At 34.8% G+C, this 18,475-nt stretch overlaps 1 protein-coding gene across 1 annotated transcript in view; it reads right to left on the bottom strand.

Annotated features, from left to right (window-relative positions):
* Window positions 1–2,921: 2,921 nt before the first annotated feature.
* The window catches only part of BMP5 (bone morphogenetic protein 5), a 122,714-nt gene continuing 107,160 nt past the window's right edge, over window positions 2,922–18,475 (bottom strand). The window contains exons 5-7 of the mRNA XM_059701348.1: window positions 9,161–9,237; window positions 7,773–7,883; window positions 2,922–4,232 (exon numbers count right to left, since the gene is read on the bottom strand). Of these exons, the coding sequence (XP_059557331.1) occupies window positions 4,083–4,232; window positions 7,773–7,883; window positions 9,161–9,237 (338 nt within the window). The 3' untranslated portion in view covers window positions 2,922–4,082. The remainder of the gene's footprint in view (window positions 4,233–7,772; window positions 7,884–9,160; window positions 9,238–18,475) is intronic.

Here is an 18,475-nt window from a genome sequence, read left to right as displayed (position 1 = left end):
TACCTCTCTTATCTTCTTATCTATAGATTGCAAAATCTGAGCTGTAGTACATCTACCTGTCCTTTTCCCATTGTGTACATCAAGCATGTCAAAGGCTGCATGTGGACCACAATGAATATTTTTGCGGCCCAGCCAATATAACGATATGTAAGAAACAGTTTAATAGAAATTTCATAACTTAATTTTTCCAATATCCTGTTATACATAATTATTAATAACGAGCTACAACATTTGCTAATGACTGATTACTATAATTGTGTTACATTCATTTCCCTTATGCGCCTTACGCGCAGGCGCACCATTTCTCTCCACTAGTACTAGCAGCGAATATTCTAGCAGCTGATTGCCACGTCATTAGTCTTGGACTGACTTGTTTAGTGTGCACAACAGGAAATATTTTGCTTTCGGAGAACAAGAAAAACGGGTTTATTTGCATTACGCTAATTAACTTGTGCAGTTATGCAGTGACTGGTAAGTTAATGTTCAAGCAAAAATATTAATTTTTATTAAAATGTTCTATTCTTTTATGTTAATGATGACTCATTTATTTCAGCCCTTTTTATTCAGCATATCTATATCGAAATAAACCTATGTTTCTATGAAAATTGAACCTTTTGTTTTTTTGGCCCCCCCCCTAAAATTAAACCTTGTTTATTTGGCTCATGTTAGCCTTTGAGTTTGACATGCTTGGTGTACATACATTGACCTTGAGGCTAGCTGGGTTACCTAGCTCTGTCAAATTGAAACTAAGATGCAAAGGTGAAAGTGCAAGTTTTTAAATTTCTAAAATCTCTTTGTCATTTCTAATGGCTATTTCTAATCTGGTTTCTCCTGTCTTTGAAATCCCCATCTTTCAAAAAGTCTTTAACAAATATTATAACTGACTGAAGTAATTTTTTTTACAAAACTTTTGCTCTTTTGATATTACTAACTCGGATATAGTGTCATTTTCCTGCCTAAATAAGAATAAATACTGGCATCTATTCCTTTTCCTGCTTTCTCTTCAATTATGATCTTAACCAACCTTGATAAAATACAGATGTATAGATATATACTTAGCAATGTATACTCTTTATCGGCAAAGCCTTCTTCACTTGTAACTTTAAAAGTTTGAAGCCAAAAAATGCAGCGAAAACAGAGAAGAGGAGGTAATCTGAGCGGGAAATTGGATGATAAATTGAGCACTTGACTGAATGGTTATAAGACGGCGACTTGTGTTTGAAAATGAGGATTTTGTCTGCCTTGAATGGAGCTGCAGCATGAGCTAATTATTCATTGTGAATGTCTTGGGAGATGATATTTGCCAGACTGGTTAGTAGCCAGTAGACTTTGGCTCAGATTCGATGATAGTGATACAGGGATTATAAAATGAGATAAAAAATACTTTAGAATTTTCTTTCTTGTGTTTTTCTTATAATTTTGTTCAATGTAAACATTTCTTTTTGCCTTAGTTTTAAAGAATTTGAATATTTGTGATTTATACTCTTCTATTTTCAAAAAGGATTAGGGGCACATTATAAAGCAAAAGTATGTAAAACAGAAAAATTAAAAAACAAATACACAACAAACAAGTCAATATGTAACTAGCTAAAAAGACTTGAGTAGATTGGATCCTAATAAACTAAGCCAAACTATTTTGACTTTCAGTAATCAGAATACAACTGAATATTAAGAAGTTATAATAGTTATTTGAGAATATGTGACTGAACATGTGTATACTAGAGGCCCAGTGCATGAAATTCGTGCACAGGTAAGGTCCCTAGTGGCTGCTGGCTGCCGGCTGGGGCCTCCCTTCCTCCAGCTGCCAGCCGGGGCCTCCCTTTGCACCTGCCTTGGCCTGGTGCTACCTGCTCACCTACTCCACCATCCCGTCACGGTGTCACTCTCATTGGGACCCATAGGGGCCAGCAGTGCCTCCACTGCCGCCTGCAGCCAGTGCCGTGCGGCTGACGCCCGCCCGCCATGTTCCATGCCGCTCCCTGGTGGTCAGAGCACATCTAACTCCTGGTGGGTCGAAACTCTCACCCATAGGGACAATTTGCATGTTAGCCTTTTATTATATAGGATATGTACACACATGTATAGATATCATTTGAAAAAATATGAAAATACTGATACCAATAATCTCCCTTCTTAAATGAAAGAGAATAAGTGAGATATTTTCCTATTCTAATCATTTTTGCTATTTAAAAAAATTTCTTTGTTGTTTAAACAAATTAAGAAAATATTTATCGAATTTTGCTTTATTTAGCAGTGAGTTATTTATTAACACAAAAACTAGTTTTGGCAATTAAAAAAAATAATCATGTAATCCACATACCTTTTATATCTGATACTCTTATAGTCTCAGTTTGTGACATACTTACTTGTTGCATCCTTCAAATAAAGAGTCAAACCAAGAAGCACAATAGAAACTAGCATAACAAGTTTAATATATTTTAAAATATAGAAATATATTTAAACAGCACATTTAAAGAATAATATAATAGACTTCCATTTCTTATTCTTACAATGGTATGCCATTAATTCAAAAATATATTATTTAATGTACCTCCAATATAGTTATTATCAAATCTTTAAGATAAACTGTATTTTAAAACAACATTACAACATACCTGAATTACAAACAAACCCATAACATTTTTAAGCTATTACTATTTTTATTTGAAAGATCCAAAAGAGTGATTAATAAATGGTGCTTTATGAATATTCTAGATGAACTATAAATAGGCCTAGCTGTGGAGCCACCATAAATGGCAAGTTATCCATCTAAATGTCATTCTTTAAGAAATCAGTGTGTGTTAAAGAAAAGCCTTAGAAGGCAGCGAGAGGAACAGAGAGAGAAAATAAATTAATTTCAGAGGGAAGAACACACATGCACATACACACAACAGAACCTTCCCGTTTGGAATTATTTGTGCTTGGAGGAGGGTTTACAAAATCCCTTTACAAAATAAGGTTTTCATTGAGCTCATTCTCAAAGATATGAAAAATGGATTTCAGCTGTTCTTTCGAAATGGCAATTCTGTCAAAGCCATTCTGGGATTTTGGGTAATTTCCTCCAGTTTAGTTTCAGTGCTTTTACCCTAAATAAAATCCCTTGTATCACATCAATCAACGGACTCAGTTATGAAGGAGTGCTAAAGAAAATGGCTCTGTCGGCATCTTGCTCCAGTATAGTTTATGCATGCAGTGACTCTTGTCTGTGGGGAGGGAAGTGGAGCACATGTAAAGTTTTCTTTATTTTGGACTCCTTTTAAACCAGAAAAAAAAAAATCTGCAGCAGTAGTGTTCTAGATAATAGGCAGACATGATTTATTTGAGGTAAGAAGGTTGTACTGCCATTTTTTAGTGTTAACTTGGAAAGTCATGGACACAGGCTCAAGCCTGTCTCCACAGAGTTCCTGAAGCTTTGAGCTCTTTGCAAAATCTGCAATTCACAAGCCAACAAGGAACATGCTCCTACAGTTACACCAATTCTGTGAAAGCAAACAATTACAACAATTATGTGTAATCTTTCAGATTCTATATGCTGCCTACCATTTATTTATTCAAATCCAGTTCAACATTTCACTTTATTGGATGCAGTAGAAACTCTAAAAGAAAAATTGTGTTTATCTAAGCATTTTGTTTGGGTTGTTATTTTTTTAAGTTTTACTTCTAAATAAATATCCTGGCATAGTTTTTATTGGAGCAACATAATCATATGCATTCGGTTTCTTTCATCGATATTTAACAGTAAAAGGAGTTCTTATTTCAAAAAATATATTAAAAATTGTATTAGGAAAAAATGTTGACATGGAATTGAATTGGACTTAACATACCTCATTGAAAGTTAGACTGGGCAATCTATTGTTTAATGTAGTGACCTATAAAATAGATTTTATTGATAAGGCATCCATAAAGGAGAATATATACCTTTAAATAAATAAAAGTGACTATATACATTATATTGTACATAGGTAGAGATGAAATGAGCCAGACTAATTTTACAGAATTCTCCTTTTGTCTGAAAGTATACTTTTTATTGTAGCCATAAACCTTAATACAGATCTTTTTCTTATTTCCATTATTATTTAATATTAGTGGCAGCCACAGGAGCGCACTACCATGTTTCTGTATTTTTTCAAAATGACATTGGAGCTGTCGTCAAAGTATAGCACAGAGATGGCGTTTAATTTGGTTGGAGCACAACAAGGCTTTGGTACGTGGTCAGGAAACATCAGATGAACCTGGGAAAGAAAAAAAATGTTTTGTTTCTTTAAGAAAAAAGGTAAATATTTTGTCTGCAGCTTTAAAATGGTATGCTTGTCTTATCACTCACCATCAAGCACACCCTCCACTATTCTCTTTGTGTTCAGTAGCTGGGGTGGCTGGCAATAAAGGATGTGTTCTTAAGCATTAACACCTAGAATCAACCCAGTAGTTCTAATTATGTGTTGGGATCTTGAAAAATGTTCAAACAGCTAAGGAAAATACCTTATATGGAGAAACCAGTGAAAATTTTCCTGGGAAAAAGAACATGGCAACTAGTACTTAGTTGCTTTTGGTTAAAAGGACTTCTATTTACTTCCTGAGAGAGACAGAAGTTATAAATGCAAATCAGTAAAGCCACACAATTGGACTGTAGGAAGATTCAGATCTAAGAATTATTTCAAAAGGATAATTAAACAATAAGTCATCAAAATTATGCCAACTCTTCATTTTCCATTGTAAAGGAAACTTAAATATAACAGCAAAATAAACTCCAGGTATAATCCAATATTTGATTTAAAGTTTACAGCAATGATTTCAACTCTTCACATAATTTTTTAGCAGATTGGATAGAGTTTAATATCCTTCTATTTTCTTTCTCCCTTAGACAACCTCTAAAAAGCAGGCTAAGCTAAATCAGAAGTAAAGAGCCTAGAGATTTTACGAATTGAATCTCCATCCCCCCAAAAGCCTAAAAAAGGTGGCTGAACATGGAAAGTGAAATGCTTAAATAAAGGGTTTATTCTCATTTTGATCAGACTGGCAGTCTGCCTATGGTCTGAGCAAGGAGCCAGGACCTGGTCCCCCTGTTCCCACCCATCTACCCTAGTCCTTCCCTAGAGGGGTTTATGGGAAGTCTCACTGATGAGTCCTGAGGGATCTACAAAAAGCAAATATAGCCTCCTAGAGTTTGGCTGTACAATGTCCTGGCTGAAATGATATAAGAGCCCTGCGTATGGACAGAAACAGCAGAAAAAATGAGGTGATCTGACACGAACTTGAAATTTCCTAAGACCTCACAAAACTAAAAGTTGGATAGTTTCTACAAATTTCAGATGCAGCTTGTGTCCCTCATCAGTTTTATCTTCCGTAACACGCACATACGTGATTGATCACCCTGTTTCAATGGAGCTTGGCAGCCTCACGAAGCATTTGCTTAAAAAAAAAAAAAAAAAAAAAAAGGATTGTTCTTGAATGGTTTCTCAAACATGTTAGTCACAAACATGCTCTCCTTTAACAACAAACATGCCTGTCTTCTTGTTTCATGTCCTTCACAGAGCAAACAGAGAGAGTGCACAATGCCAGGGGGGAAAAATCAAACTTCCCATGGACGCTTCAAGTTTTGTGATGACTTATGTCCCATATCCCAGGACAGTTGGTGCAGAGTGGGGTCTTGTTCCAAGTGCACATCAGATTTTTTTTTAATGTTTGGCTTTCAACACTGCCTTCTACACTATTGCCCCAAAAGCTGACAATATGCAAATATCTATAATAATAAAAGCATAATACGCAAATCGACCGAATGACCGAACAGCAGAACAACCATCTGGATGACCTCATGGACAAAGCCGGGGCTGCAAGGGAGGCTGAGGCAGCAGGGGCTGTGAAGGCCTACTCTTGCATGAATTTCATTCATTGGGTCTCTAGTATATTTATAAGAAGAAAAAGGGAAAGGAGAGAAAGGGTTGTATTTGACAGTTTTTTCAATTATTAAGCATTGCTTCACTGGAGGGAAATGTTGATACGTTAGATACATATCTCAGGAAGCAAAAGTCTACTTTCTGAGTCATTGGAATGAGAGTAAAAAGAGGCAAAGAAGTTTCTGAGAAATTAAGCGGCATTTTTTATAAGCTGATAGTGGCTGCCCTCTGTGACATTACAGAAAGACAGTGATCATGGCTATCGCTTCAAGGCATGACCCAGCAGCACTGTTCTCTGTATGGTTAGCTCTCAGTCAACGTGAATTCTCATAGACATGGCTAAAAGGCTAGACTTCATAGCATTTATTTTTTTTTTACCAGTGGAAGTTTGAATACAAACATTCATCCTTTGCAGAGCATACTGGCTCCAGACCCCCCAGAAAAGTTGCCCTGTATCATGAACTACTTATCTGTACAGAGAGCAAAGATGAAGGCATATCAAACCTTAAAATTACTCCAGGAATTTTCTCTATACTTTGTATATGGTATGGAAGTAGGCAATCTCATTGGTCAAGACTCAGAAAAAGAAGAAAATGTATAAATGACTACCTTTCAAAATACATATTGTTTTATCTCTCTGCTTCTCTTACATCACATTTCTTCCCCCCAAAATTTTGCCAGTGCTCAAGCTCTAGTTGTCATAGATGTGTCTTTGGTGTCTAGCTATTTGGTAGTACATCGGAAGTCAATGAAGACAGCAGCATAATGGGCATTCAAGAATTTAATCTATCAATCTATATACCCCATTCCTTATTCAGAAGGAAGCTAAGATACTCTTTTCATCAGCTTTCAATTTTCCATTAATTTTGAAGAAACAAAAAAGGTAACCTCCTGAAGAGTCAACGCCTCAAAAATTCTAATAGTTACTCTCTTTTTTTCATCATAAACAAACCTCATCCACTAAAATAGATTATTTTACTTGTTTTTATTTTTTTTTTGACCAATAGCTACTGCTCTCTTACTGCCATTCACCAAATAACCTCATTCCCATCAGTAAGTCTGGAGTCTAAAATACTTTTTTTCCTTTCTTCCTTCCAATTTTCATATTAACCCCCACACATTAATTTGGAATAATATCACATAATCTATTGTAGCTTCTAGGAGCCTGTCATTTAGTCTTCCGGAGTTTGACCTTCTGCCATAATGCAGGTACGCCAGACTCTTAAGAGGTTGCATGAGCTCATTTAATACAGTACAACCATTGAAAGACCATGAAGTCAACAACTCACTATCTTTTTCACAAAAATAAGCCTAGGCTATTACAGATTAAGTCACTATTTGATTTCCTGAGTCTGGAAGGGGAAAAAAGATGAAGATTATTTTTCACCTTAAAGGTAAAAAAAGGTATTAGGAAATAGAAATGTATCTTCTACTTATATTCTACATTAAAGAACTTTCATATTGTCACAGTGTGTTATGGAGCACCCTTAAATAATTAGAGTAAAAGCCCTTACATGAAATTCACTACAGCTATTATTCAATGTTTTTGCAATGATTACTAATGAATTGTTAGGTTAGAAATAAGTCACTGGGAACCTGTGTGGTAAGTCATGTTGCATAGTGAAGCAATCGCAGAATGGACACATCATATAGTTACGACAATTCTCCTATCTGAATCCTTCCCCAATATGGAACCAGGATTAATCTCCAAACCAGCCTGAATATCCCAATTTGTTACTTTGGCTCTAAAAAGTGCCAAACGAGTTTGAGAAGAGAAGATAATGCATTGGTAACTACCAATGGATGCTTTCTGTTAAAATAACTTTACATGAAGTTTTCATCTTAAACCAGTGTCAATCCTAAAAAAACAAAGCATACCAGAGTTTGAACTATGGCATGGTTGGTAGCATTCATATGGGCATTGAGTGGAAAAGAACATTCTCCATCACAATAAAATGCAGCATATCCTTCTGGTGCTATAATCCAGTCCTAAAATGCACAAAAAAGGAGAAAAGAGCAATATAAAAATATAACTCTTAAAAATACTCAAATATATATAAATCTGGATAGGTTTGTTTCTCTTCTTGGTCCAACAATTAGTCTAATAGGATAGCCTCCCCCAAGCCCTTGATTTATTTTTAAGTTGAAGTTCACAAAAAATATATATAAATATTTTCACAAGAAAATGTCCTCTGTAATTTCTCCCAAGAGGTTGCTATGTACAATATTCATAGTATGTATAAATAAATCTATGCATTCATGAATAAAACCATAATCATGAAATAGTATTCTAAATATCCTTTAAACAGGAAATGATGAACTCTGGAAAGTTCAAGTGAACCAGACCAAAAAAATAAATAAATAAACCTGAGATAATTCTCATTACTTCTTAATAACTCATTCTTGGTTTTGAAACTTGACAACCTCCAAAAACTTTAATATTTGTTTCTTGTACTGTTTTTATTTTCATTTGTACATTAGCTTTATAGTCTCTTTAGAAGAAATGAATTGAAGCAACTTCCAAAAACTGCACATGAAAATTTCTAGGAAGCTAAAAAATTGGCATATGTTATAATTGCTCTATTTTTTCCCCAGAGAGGTAAAAATTGGCCCAAATATAAAATTTGAAAATGTTTACACTCTAATATTAATTCTCAATAAGATAGCTCATGTTCTGAGAATCATTGTAATAGGATAATATAATCTAAAAAACTTCAATTTAAATGATTACTACATAGAATTATTAAAAACTATTGGTTAAATTCTCCTCCTCGCCCTGTTGATGAAGTTAATTATATGTTTATGAAGCATATGTGAAAGACAGCAATAAGTTTGAAGTGCAGAAAAACAACTTTATCTGAAACTTTTTTTTAAATGGCAGAGACAATAAAGTCAAGAATTCTGTTTCTTAGACTGATGGTTTGGGACTGTTGGGGACAAAGAGAATTGCTTGAGTTAATCTGAAAAAAAAAGTATTAAAGTCAAAAGTTTGAAATACTTAATGAATAACACCCTTTTTCACTTTCTAAATATTACAAATATCATTTCTTCAACATAGTTTTTTTTATCTTTACTATAAAACCTAATAATTATGTTTCTATGCTGAAAGGATAATGGATAAAAAATAATGTGAATAATCCATTTACCGAATAGTCTGGTTAAAATAATTGATTGCTGTATTGGGAAAATTATTGACAAAGGTTACAAGGAACTCAGGATTTATCATAAAGCAGAAAAGAACACTTGAATTGATTGATCATTCTTACCTGCCATCCCAGATCCCGGAAACTCACATAGAGCTCATGCTTCTTACAGGCTTGTTTTTGTTCACTTGTATTATAATCTGAAGACAAAAATCAGATTTTAAACAGATGGCAGCTTATTGTGTATACCACTGCTATTTCTTTGGTGAGGTCACTAATAAAAAAAAGGCTATATTTGAAGTTGTAAAATATGAGTTTGAATCTTAAACCTAAAGCAACTTGATAACCATGTGAACTTCAGGTAAATTACTCATTATTTGTTCTGAGTTTCTTCTTCTATAAAATGTAGACAATAGCATTTACCTTTTGGGGTTCTAACAAGATTTGGTTAGACCCCTTATGTGATGGTGCGCAGCATGATGTCTGCCACTCATTAAGTACCAGCTGCTCAGTGAATGCTCATTCATTAATTTGTGCATATTATAGTAGCATATATAATATTTATACAATATTTTTTAACATCTTCCATGAAGCAAACACTGGGAAAGTACCAATTGGGATTGTACTGAGTTTATTTTATTTTAATAAATATTTTAAACTCAGGATACCCAAAGTTAACCATTTGATCATCCTCCCAAAATCTGTCCCACCTGTAGACCTCTCCATTCTTGACTGATGGCAGTTTTCCAGTTTTATAACATTTCTTAAATAAAAACATAAAAAAACAATTTGGAGTAAAAAACAAAACAAAACAAACAAACAAAAATCTCCTCTTTTTTTTCCTCTCCCACATTCAATCTTTCAGGAAATCCTACACATTTTGCCTTCAAATACGACCAAAATACACCCACTCTCACCACCTTCATGACTGTTCCTTGTCCAAGGCACAATCATCTTTCACCTGAATTACTGCAATATCCTCAATAATATTTTCCCTGTCCTGCCTGGCTCCCCTACAACAAAGCAGCCAAGTAGACCTTTTAATAAGTCAATTGAATCATATCACTCCCCAGCTAAATGTCCCAGGATGGTTCTCCATACCCATAAGAATGAAATATCCTCACGTGCCTTATAAGGCCCCATTACTTCCCCCATGCCTTTTCCACTCCTCCTCCTCTCCTTCACTCCAGTATGACCATGACACCTCCTTGCTGTTTCATGCACAGGTCAGCTTTCTGCCACCTTAGGGTCCTCGCTCTCACTATCCCTTCTTCCTAAAATGCTCTTCCCTTGCATATCTATATATCTAATGCCTCTAGTTGCTCAGCTCTTCACTTAAGCATCATCTTGTCAATGAGGCCTTCACTGACTTTCTTAAACCAACACCCTAATATTCCTGGTCTCCCTCCCTCTGCTCTGAATTGTTTCCATTTCACTGATCCCCTTTAGTGTGCTATGCCATTTACTCATTTATTATGTGCATTGGTTCTTATCTATTCCCTCCTGTTAGAATGTTAACTCCTCAAGGGTGAAAAATCTCATTTGGTTCTGTTTGGTTCACTGGTATATCTCAGTGTCAGGAACAGTGCCTGGCATACCGTAGGTACTGAATAATTCTTGAAGACATTAATGAATGAATTTCTCAGCATCTTTCACAAATTATTTGAAGCAAATGAAATACATTATTTCCATTACATATTTTGGAATATAACCTGAAAAACCCATAAATTTTAAAATTGTTTAAAAGACTTAAGGATAAACAGAGAACCCCAATCTTGTTTCTGGAAAAAATAAAATACCGAAGAAGCATAACTTTACAGAAAATCTTTCAATATTGTCTTAAAGTTTGTTCACACCTTGCACCAAATGTATTTTAAAAGTCAACCAATTTTGATTTTTTTTCCAACACAAAACATGAAAGAGGGGAAAATTTAGGGTAAGGGAGCCAGCAAAATAATTTATTTTCAAAGAAGGCAGCTAAGTTTTTCTCCTAGAAATAAATGCTACATTCACTCTGACAGTCATCTCTGGTAAACCGATGTAGCAGTTTACTATGCACAGCAGTCTGTCATAAACTATCACCTTTCAGTGTAATTATCCTCCACCTCTAAAGAAAATGTAGGCACATCAAAGACCCAAGGAGCCCGTCTTAGTGGGCCCTGTCACCTCCTTTCACAGTTACTTCAACTCCTTATTTATTTAACGTCAGTCTAGAAAACAAGATAATGATTACATTTTAAACCTAGAGACATTTTGCCTTCTAGTTCAGAGTTATTCCTACTGTGCAATTACCTTCATTAAAACAAATTAAATATGTTTATAATGATGGGAGATGGAGGAAAGAGAATTTATTTGAAACCCACCACTCATTCTCTGGGTAAACTTCTCCCTTAATCAGAAGAACACAGAATAGACAAGCCTCCTGTAACTCAACATAAAACAAGATGAAATAGATAAACTCCCTGTATCATTTTTAGAGAAAAAACAAACAAACAACAATTATAGTATTAGTTTGATTGCATAAACTTCTTGATATTTAGGATTTTTAAAAAAGCCAGCTGTGCATTAGACCAGGGGTCAGCAAACATTTTCTTTAAAAAGACAGACAGTCAATATTTTAGGCTATGGGATATCCCTTGCAACACTCAACGTTGCTGCTATAACATGAAAGCACCCATAGATAATATATAAATGAATAGGTAAAACTTGACTTATGGATTCTGAAATTTGAATTTTATATGAATTCTACATGAAACAAAGTATTCTTTGGAATCTTTTGTCAAACATCAAAAAATGTAAAAAACATTCTTAGCAATTGGTCCATACAAAACAGGCAATGGGCTGAATTTGGCTCTTACTTCACCAACTCCTGCATTAGACAGTAAGGGAAACATTTATTCTTTTATCCTTATCTTCATTAAAAACGCTGGATATGAATAACGACACTGTAGCCAATAACACATACAAGTACGTGTAAAAAGCCATAAACTATGTATGTGGTTATTTGAATTCCATGTTTATAAAAAAAATAAAGTAAAACGTAAATGTCAAAATATATCTGTTCCATCTATGCAGCTTTTCATGCAAGCTAAGTGATGTATATAATGTAACATCGCATAAAGGTAACGAGCAATGAAATTTATAACAGAATCTGGTTCCAAGAGTCTGATTTCATAGAGCGTTAGGACCATATGCTTATTCTGTCAGAAATAAAAATTAATGGATACTGAGTGAAGTAAATGTTGTACCCAAACCAGCAAAGTCTGCAGTTAGGTGTTCTATAAATGGTTGGCTGAATAACTGAGGGAGGAAGGGCAGGGAAGTTAGATTTATATCTTTAAAAAATACTGATTGGCAGCCTTTCAAATATTAAAATAAAATGAACATAATGCTACTGTTGATGAACCTGCCCACAAATGAAAAGTTGTGCCAGAAATTACAAAAATGTTTTGGTGCCACAGCACACATTAGAACAATTTGCTAACATTCCTCAATCACAATGCAGATATCATAAATATAGCATTTCATTGTTTTGTGTCTTTACGGTAACAATATTGGGAAATCAGTGCCAAAATATTTAAAGCATTGTTAAATATTTTATGCCAATTTCTTTGTGGTCAATTTCTGAAAAGAGTAAGAATTCAACTATTTTTCTTAGTTTGATTTTTTAAAATTATTTTTTCTAGGAAAAAGACATTGTAAAAAATCAAAATACATGGTGATTAAAAGTAGTTAAAAAAATTTCTGAGGTCTACAGAGAGCTTCATTAGTCTGTCCACTCATTCCTGAAAAAAGCAACAATAAATAAATAAATATAGGCTAGCCTATCTCTGAAGGGTACAAAAGAAAATCAAGTCTAAAAAAATCTAGTTACTAATATGGGTTTCTTTTTCTTTAAATTTAGTATTAGCTTCTTTAAGGGATGGAATATAGATAAATCTAAAACAAACAAACAAACAAAAAATACAAAAAAAAAAACAGAAAAAAATCCAAAATAGAGTTTAACATTTAAGCACATCAATTGCTTAAACCAAATATGATAAGATATTGTGTTTCAAAGTAAAAGCCAAGATGTTAGCATTCCCACACTTAGTTCCCCAAAGGAAAAGGAAGTCAGAATCTACAGCATCAGGATTTTAAATAATTTATAGGAAATGGAAATGACAAATGAATGAGGATACAAGAAGAGGTAAAGAAGAAGAAATGGTAAATTTTTTATTTGGCCTTGGGAATAGAGAAATTCACAACAAACCCAAAACAATACCAATTCCCCCAAAAGATGAGGAATTTCAAAATCCAGTGAACTCCTCACTTGAATGTCTGCACAACTCAGTAGGAATTAGTGTTATTTACTTGTGTAGGGATAACTGTGTTTTTCTCTGTTTGAATGTATGATGCAAACCAGACATCTCAAAACAATAACTATCTAGAGCAGAGGTTCTCAACCTGTGGGTCACGGCCCCTTTGGCGGTTGAACGACCCTTGCACAGGGGTCGCCTAAGACCATCCTGCATATCAGATATTTACATTACGATTCATAACAATAGCAACATTACAGTTATGAAGTAGCAACGAAAGTAATTTTATGGTTGGGTCACAACATGAGGAACTGTATTTAAAGGGCCAGAAGGTTGAGAACCACTGATTCTAGAGTGTTTGCTTCACTGTGCTCAGCAAAGCACCTATGATCCAGCCTTCTCACCTTAGAGCTCATTGACTTAAAAACCTGTCCACAAACCTGCCTTTCAAACTGCCTTCCAGGCATTTCTAAATGCAAGTTTCCCAGATGCCTCCTACTCTCTATTTTCATTTCTGACTTTACTTCTTTGATGTTTACTATTTCGATTAACAGGATCACCAGTAACCTAGTGGCCCAAGCCAGAAAATTTCATAACTTTCTTGATTTTCTCTTTTCCCCTCATATCCTTCATTAACTCAGCCCACAAAGCCTCACTAAATTGACCGATTTCTGGACTAGTTCACTGCTTGGAAGCCCTTTGCACATTTGGTTACCTCCTACTACAACATCTTCTTCTGGTAACTTAATCTGGGTAACACTTTATCCCTGCTCTCCTGTATCTCTATCAGTCTTTGGTCTCTTTCATAGAATTGCTTTTTCTCCTGATTCTATACTTGAAGTGTTGATGTTCCCACTGGAGTCTCTCTCCATGATGTTTTTCTCTTCATTTGTTTCTATGGTACTGTCAAGTCATAGGCCACATCTAACATTTTTGGCTCATATCTACATCTTTTCCTCTGCCTTCCACTTATTCTTTACACTCCCATCTCCAGAGTCCCGTTTGACTCAGCCCCAGTTGGCCTCATTCCACATGTTTTGGTTTCCACTTCCACTCTCTCCAATCTATAATTTTTATTGCATGAGGTGTTGGACTAGGCCCCTAATCATATTTGGGATTTCAGTTTCCTCCCTTGGCATTCCACTCTTCACTCTGGTACCAAATTTAACTTTCAAACATGCATATCTGAGTATGACTCTCCTTTTTTGAATGTCTATATGAAGACACCATAGCTCCTTATCATCACATACCTACTCTCTATGACTTGGTTTCATCATCATTTTCTCACTGATAACACTCCTCTCACAGAGGAATACTTGCACATTTAACCATTTGACACTGGTACTTGGCTCTATAGCTGTGCATATCAGTCTGAAAAGGCTTCATCTCTCCCTCCATTTCTGGAAAATGTCTAGTCTCATATAAGTGCCTCATGAAGTCTTCTGGAGTATACTAGGTACTAGCTTAGGTTCTTATAGTGTTAATCTTTAATTAGATTAATCTAATTAATCTAATTATAATAAGCATGTACCATGGCTATCAGTTCTTTATACACATTTAATCCTCACAACCAAGTAACCTCACCCTATGGTAGTGATGGCGAACCTATGACATGCGTGTCAGAGGTGACACGTGAACTCATTTTTTTGGTTGATTTTTCTTTGTTAAATGGCATTTAAATATATAAAAATAAATATCAAAAATATAAATCTTTGTTTTACTATGGTTGCAAATATCAAAAAATTTCTATATGTGACACGGCACCAGAGTTAAGTTAGGGTTTTTCAAAATGCTGACACGCCGAGCTCAAAAGGTTCGCCATCACTGCTGTATGGGGTACGTACTGTTAAAATTTTCAATTTACCTATGAAGCAACAGAGGCAAATAGAGGTCACATATATTGTTCAAGATTATACAACTAGTAAGTAGTGGCCCAGGATTAAGTGATATGTAGATGATAGATAAGGGTATAGATAGGTAGGTTGATAGATACAGTGAGCTAGATATTATATGCACCAAAATAATTGTTGTTTTAGGAGGAATTTCCAAAGTTTTTCAGGACTCAGGGTATAGACATAGGCTTTTAGTGTTAATTACTATAGAAATCATGTGGATTAGATGTATTCTTATATGTGCAGTCTTGCAGGATTTTCATTGATTTTGAAAGCCCCGATTTAGAAAGAACCAAATGTCCCTTTTAAGAGCGATATGATTAAATAAACTCTCACAAGCACTATTGACTATATGTGGTAGAGGTCACCAAGAATGAGATCACCAATTTTAAAGATGGTGGAGACATATTGTTAAAAAAAATAGATAAAACAAGGATATAGCATTCCTAAAGAGGGAAAATTATGGAGACAATAAAAAGATAGGTGGTTGCTAAGGAGGAGTGGGGGATGAATAAGCAGAGGACAGAGGATTCTAAGGGCAGTGAAAATACTCTATGTGATATTATAGCAAAGGATATACATCATTTTACATTTGTCCCAACTTACAGAATGTACAACACCAGGAGAGATCCCTAAGGTAAACTAGACTTTGGGTGATTATGGAGTGTAAATGTGGGATCATCTTTGGTTACACATATGCCATTTTGGTAAGTGATATTGATAATGGGGGAGGCTATCCATGAATGGGATGAAGGAGTACACGGGAAATCTGTACCTTCCTCCCAATTTTGTTATGAACCTAACTAAAACTGCTCTTAAAAAAACAGTCGTTAAAAATACATAAAATACATCAATCATGTAGTTAAGAACACATAACAAAAATATATTCTCCAAAAGAGACTATCTATGGAAGAAAAGGTTTTGAAGTACACATACCCTGTTGATATCGGGGTAACCTATCTCAAAAGGATTAATTGATCAAAGGAGAATTCTAGCCTTATTTATGACTTGATTACTTTTAAGTAATGAAAGCATATATTAATTATATAAAATATTCTAAACAATTGATTCCAATTAATTGTTCTTTCTGGTTTTGATTAATATGCTTGTCCAAGAGGTATTACTTTACATTCCATCCACTAGGCAAGAGATAGTGCCTGTCAGGGTTGAGATTAAGCGCACAATTTTTTCATTATAATCACTTTTTGAAAGAAAGTGTCCTAAGAAATCACCATGGTGTAAGGCAGGGCCACCAATAACTGGATTTGCCTTCAAAGATCTCCGGCACGGAGCACACAATAAGTAATTTTATCAAGCAGTTCTGCAGTGAACCAGGACTTTCCTTTGGCATTTTAGTTTTTTCCAAATTCTTAATGCTCTATTCTTATTGACACTGATATAGGACAGCATCTTACCCTCAGTAGGTTCTTTAACATTTTTTACCAACCCTGTGCCTTTATAACCTAAAAGCTAGCTATTGCCTCCATTGTCTTCCCCCAACACCCAAATTCAAACATCCACTGTACTGCCTCATCATGAAACAGGCTACCTCTCCCATAACATGTTTGCCCAATCTTCTTGCCAAAAAACTAAAGAGGGGTAGTTTCTGCAGAAAACATGGGAGCTGTGGTTCAGTGTATTTTAACCTGAAGAGGGGGTTAGGTTTTCCCATACAGCCAACACATTAACTTAAACACCAAGTATTTTGATGGTTTCTGTTATATGCTAGACATGGTCCTAGCCAGGGGTGGGCAAACTTTTTGACTCGAGGGCCACAATGGGTTCTTAAAATGAACCAGAGGGCCGGAACAAAAGCATGGATGGAGTGTTTGTGTAAACTAATATAAATTCAAAGTAAACATCATTACTTAAAAGAGTATGGTCTTTTTTTTTTTTTTTTTTTTTTTTTTTTTTTTTTTTTTTTTAGTTTTATTCATTTCAAACGGGCCAGATCCGGCCAGCGGGCCATAGTTTGCCCACAGCTGTCCTAGGCTCTCCTATAGGAGTATGCAGGAATAAAGGGGTATTAAGAAATCAGAAGGCAAGAATCATTGAAGTAGGAAAGAAGTGGGGGTAAACACAGCAATAAAAACCTGAGTTTTAATTCTCTTGCACTAACTGAGACTGTCAACATTTGATGATTTGACTTGAAAAAATAAATAAATAAATAAATAAATAAATAAATAAATAAACAAACAAACGCAATCAGGCAAACATCTACTAAAACACTCCTCCCTCCTTTCTTAGCCATGGAGTCTTTGCACAGTATTTTATTGTAAAAGCCTAGTGCTATTACAACATTTATTATTTATATTTGGATAATTTTAAAATTTCACTGGCATTTCAAGTCTCCTAAGTATCAAATTTTGTGTTTATATTAGCATTCCCTTTCCTTAAAGCCCTGTCTTTTGGGTCAAATTCCATAAGACTTTTTTTCCTGTCTGCTTGATTAGTACCTATTGAAAGGTTAAGTCTCATAGACACAAACCAGCTACTTTCTTCCTTTTTTATTATCAAAATATGAACTTGCTCCAAAACCATCTACCACATATTTCACAGAAATGGTTGCCAATGACAAACTTTTAAAAGAGAAAATATTGGTCCATATTAGAATAACTTTGTGCTCTAAATGGTGTTAGGAAACTGGTGAAAACTTACGTGATTTCTGCCCCATATGTTTTATTCATCTCTTGTTATAGCAGTACATTTGTTACTTGTGGTCAGGAAGAGAAGATAAACAGAGTTCACCAATGGGGAAAAGGACTTTGATGATTTTGCTCTCTAGACCGCCTCTGCCAGAGATGTTATGAGCTCAATAATAAGTACAGGACTTGGGCTTTTCCCTTTGTAGTTTCCTCAAAAAGTATTTACTATTCTATTCAAGTTTTAACAAACCTTTTTCTTAATGCACTCTGCTACATTAAATTAAAAACATTTCAACCAATTTCAGACCATTCTACATGAAAAGAAAAATATACAGCTTTGACAGGCGAGTATTTACAAGGAAGGGAAGGTCTTAGAAAGTTGTTTTTCCCCAGCTTTCATATTAACCAATTACATTTTTTGCCAAACTAAATATCTTCTGAAGATCTTTATAAAATAGATTGGTAATGAGGCACTACTATCATGTTTTATTTTCAAGTGAAAAAGATGGTTAAACTTATTTGTTAGATAATTATTTTAAAACATCGCTCTAGCCCTGGCTGGTGTGGCTCAGTTGGTTGGAGTGTCATCCATACACCAAAAGG

This window comes from Myotis daubentonii, chromosome 6 (assembly GCF_963259705.1).
Source record: "Myotis daubentonii chromosome 6, mMyoDau2.1, whole genome shotgun sequence".
Classification (NCBI taxonomy): domain Eukaryota; kingdom Metazoa; phylum Chordata; class Mammalia; order Chiroptera; family Vespertilionidae; genus Myotis; species Myotis daubentonii.
Note: the sequence above shows the minus strand (reverse complement) of the source record. Positions and strands in the feature narration are given on the sequence as shown.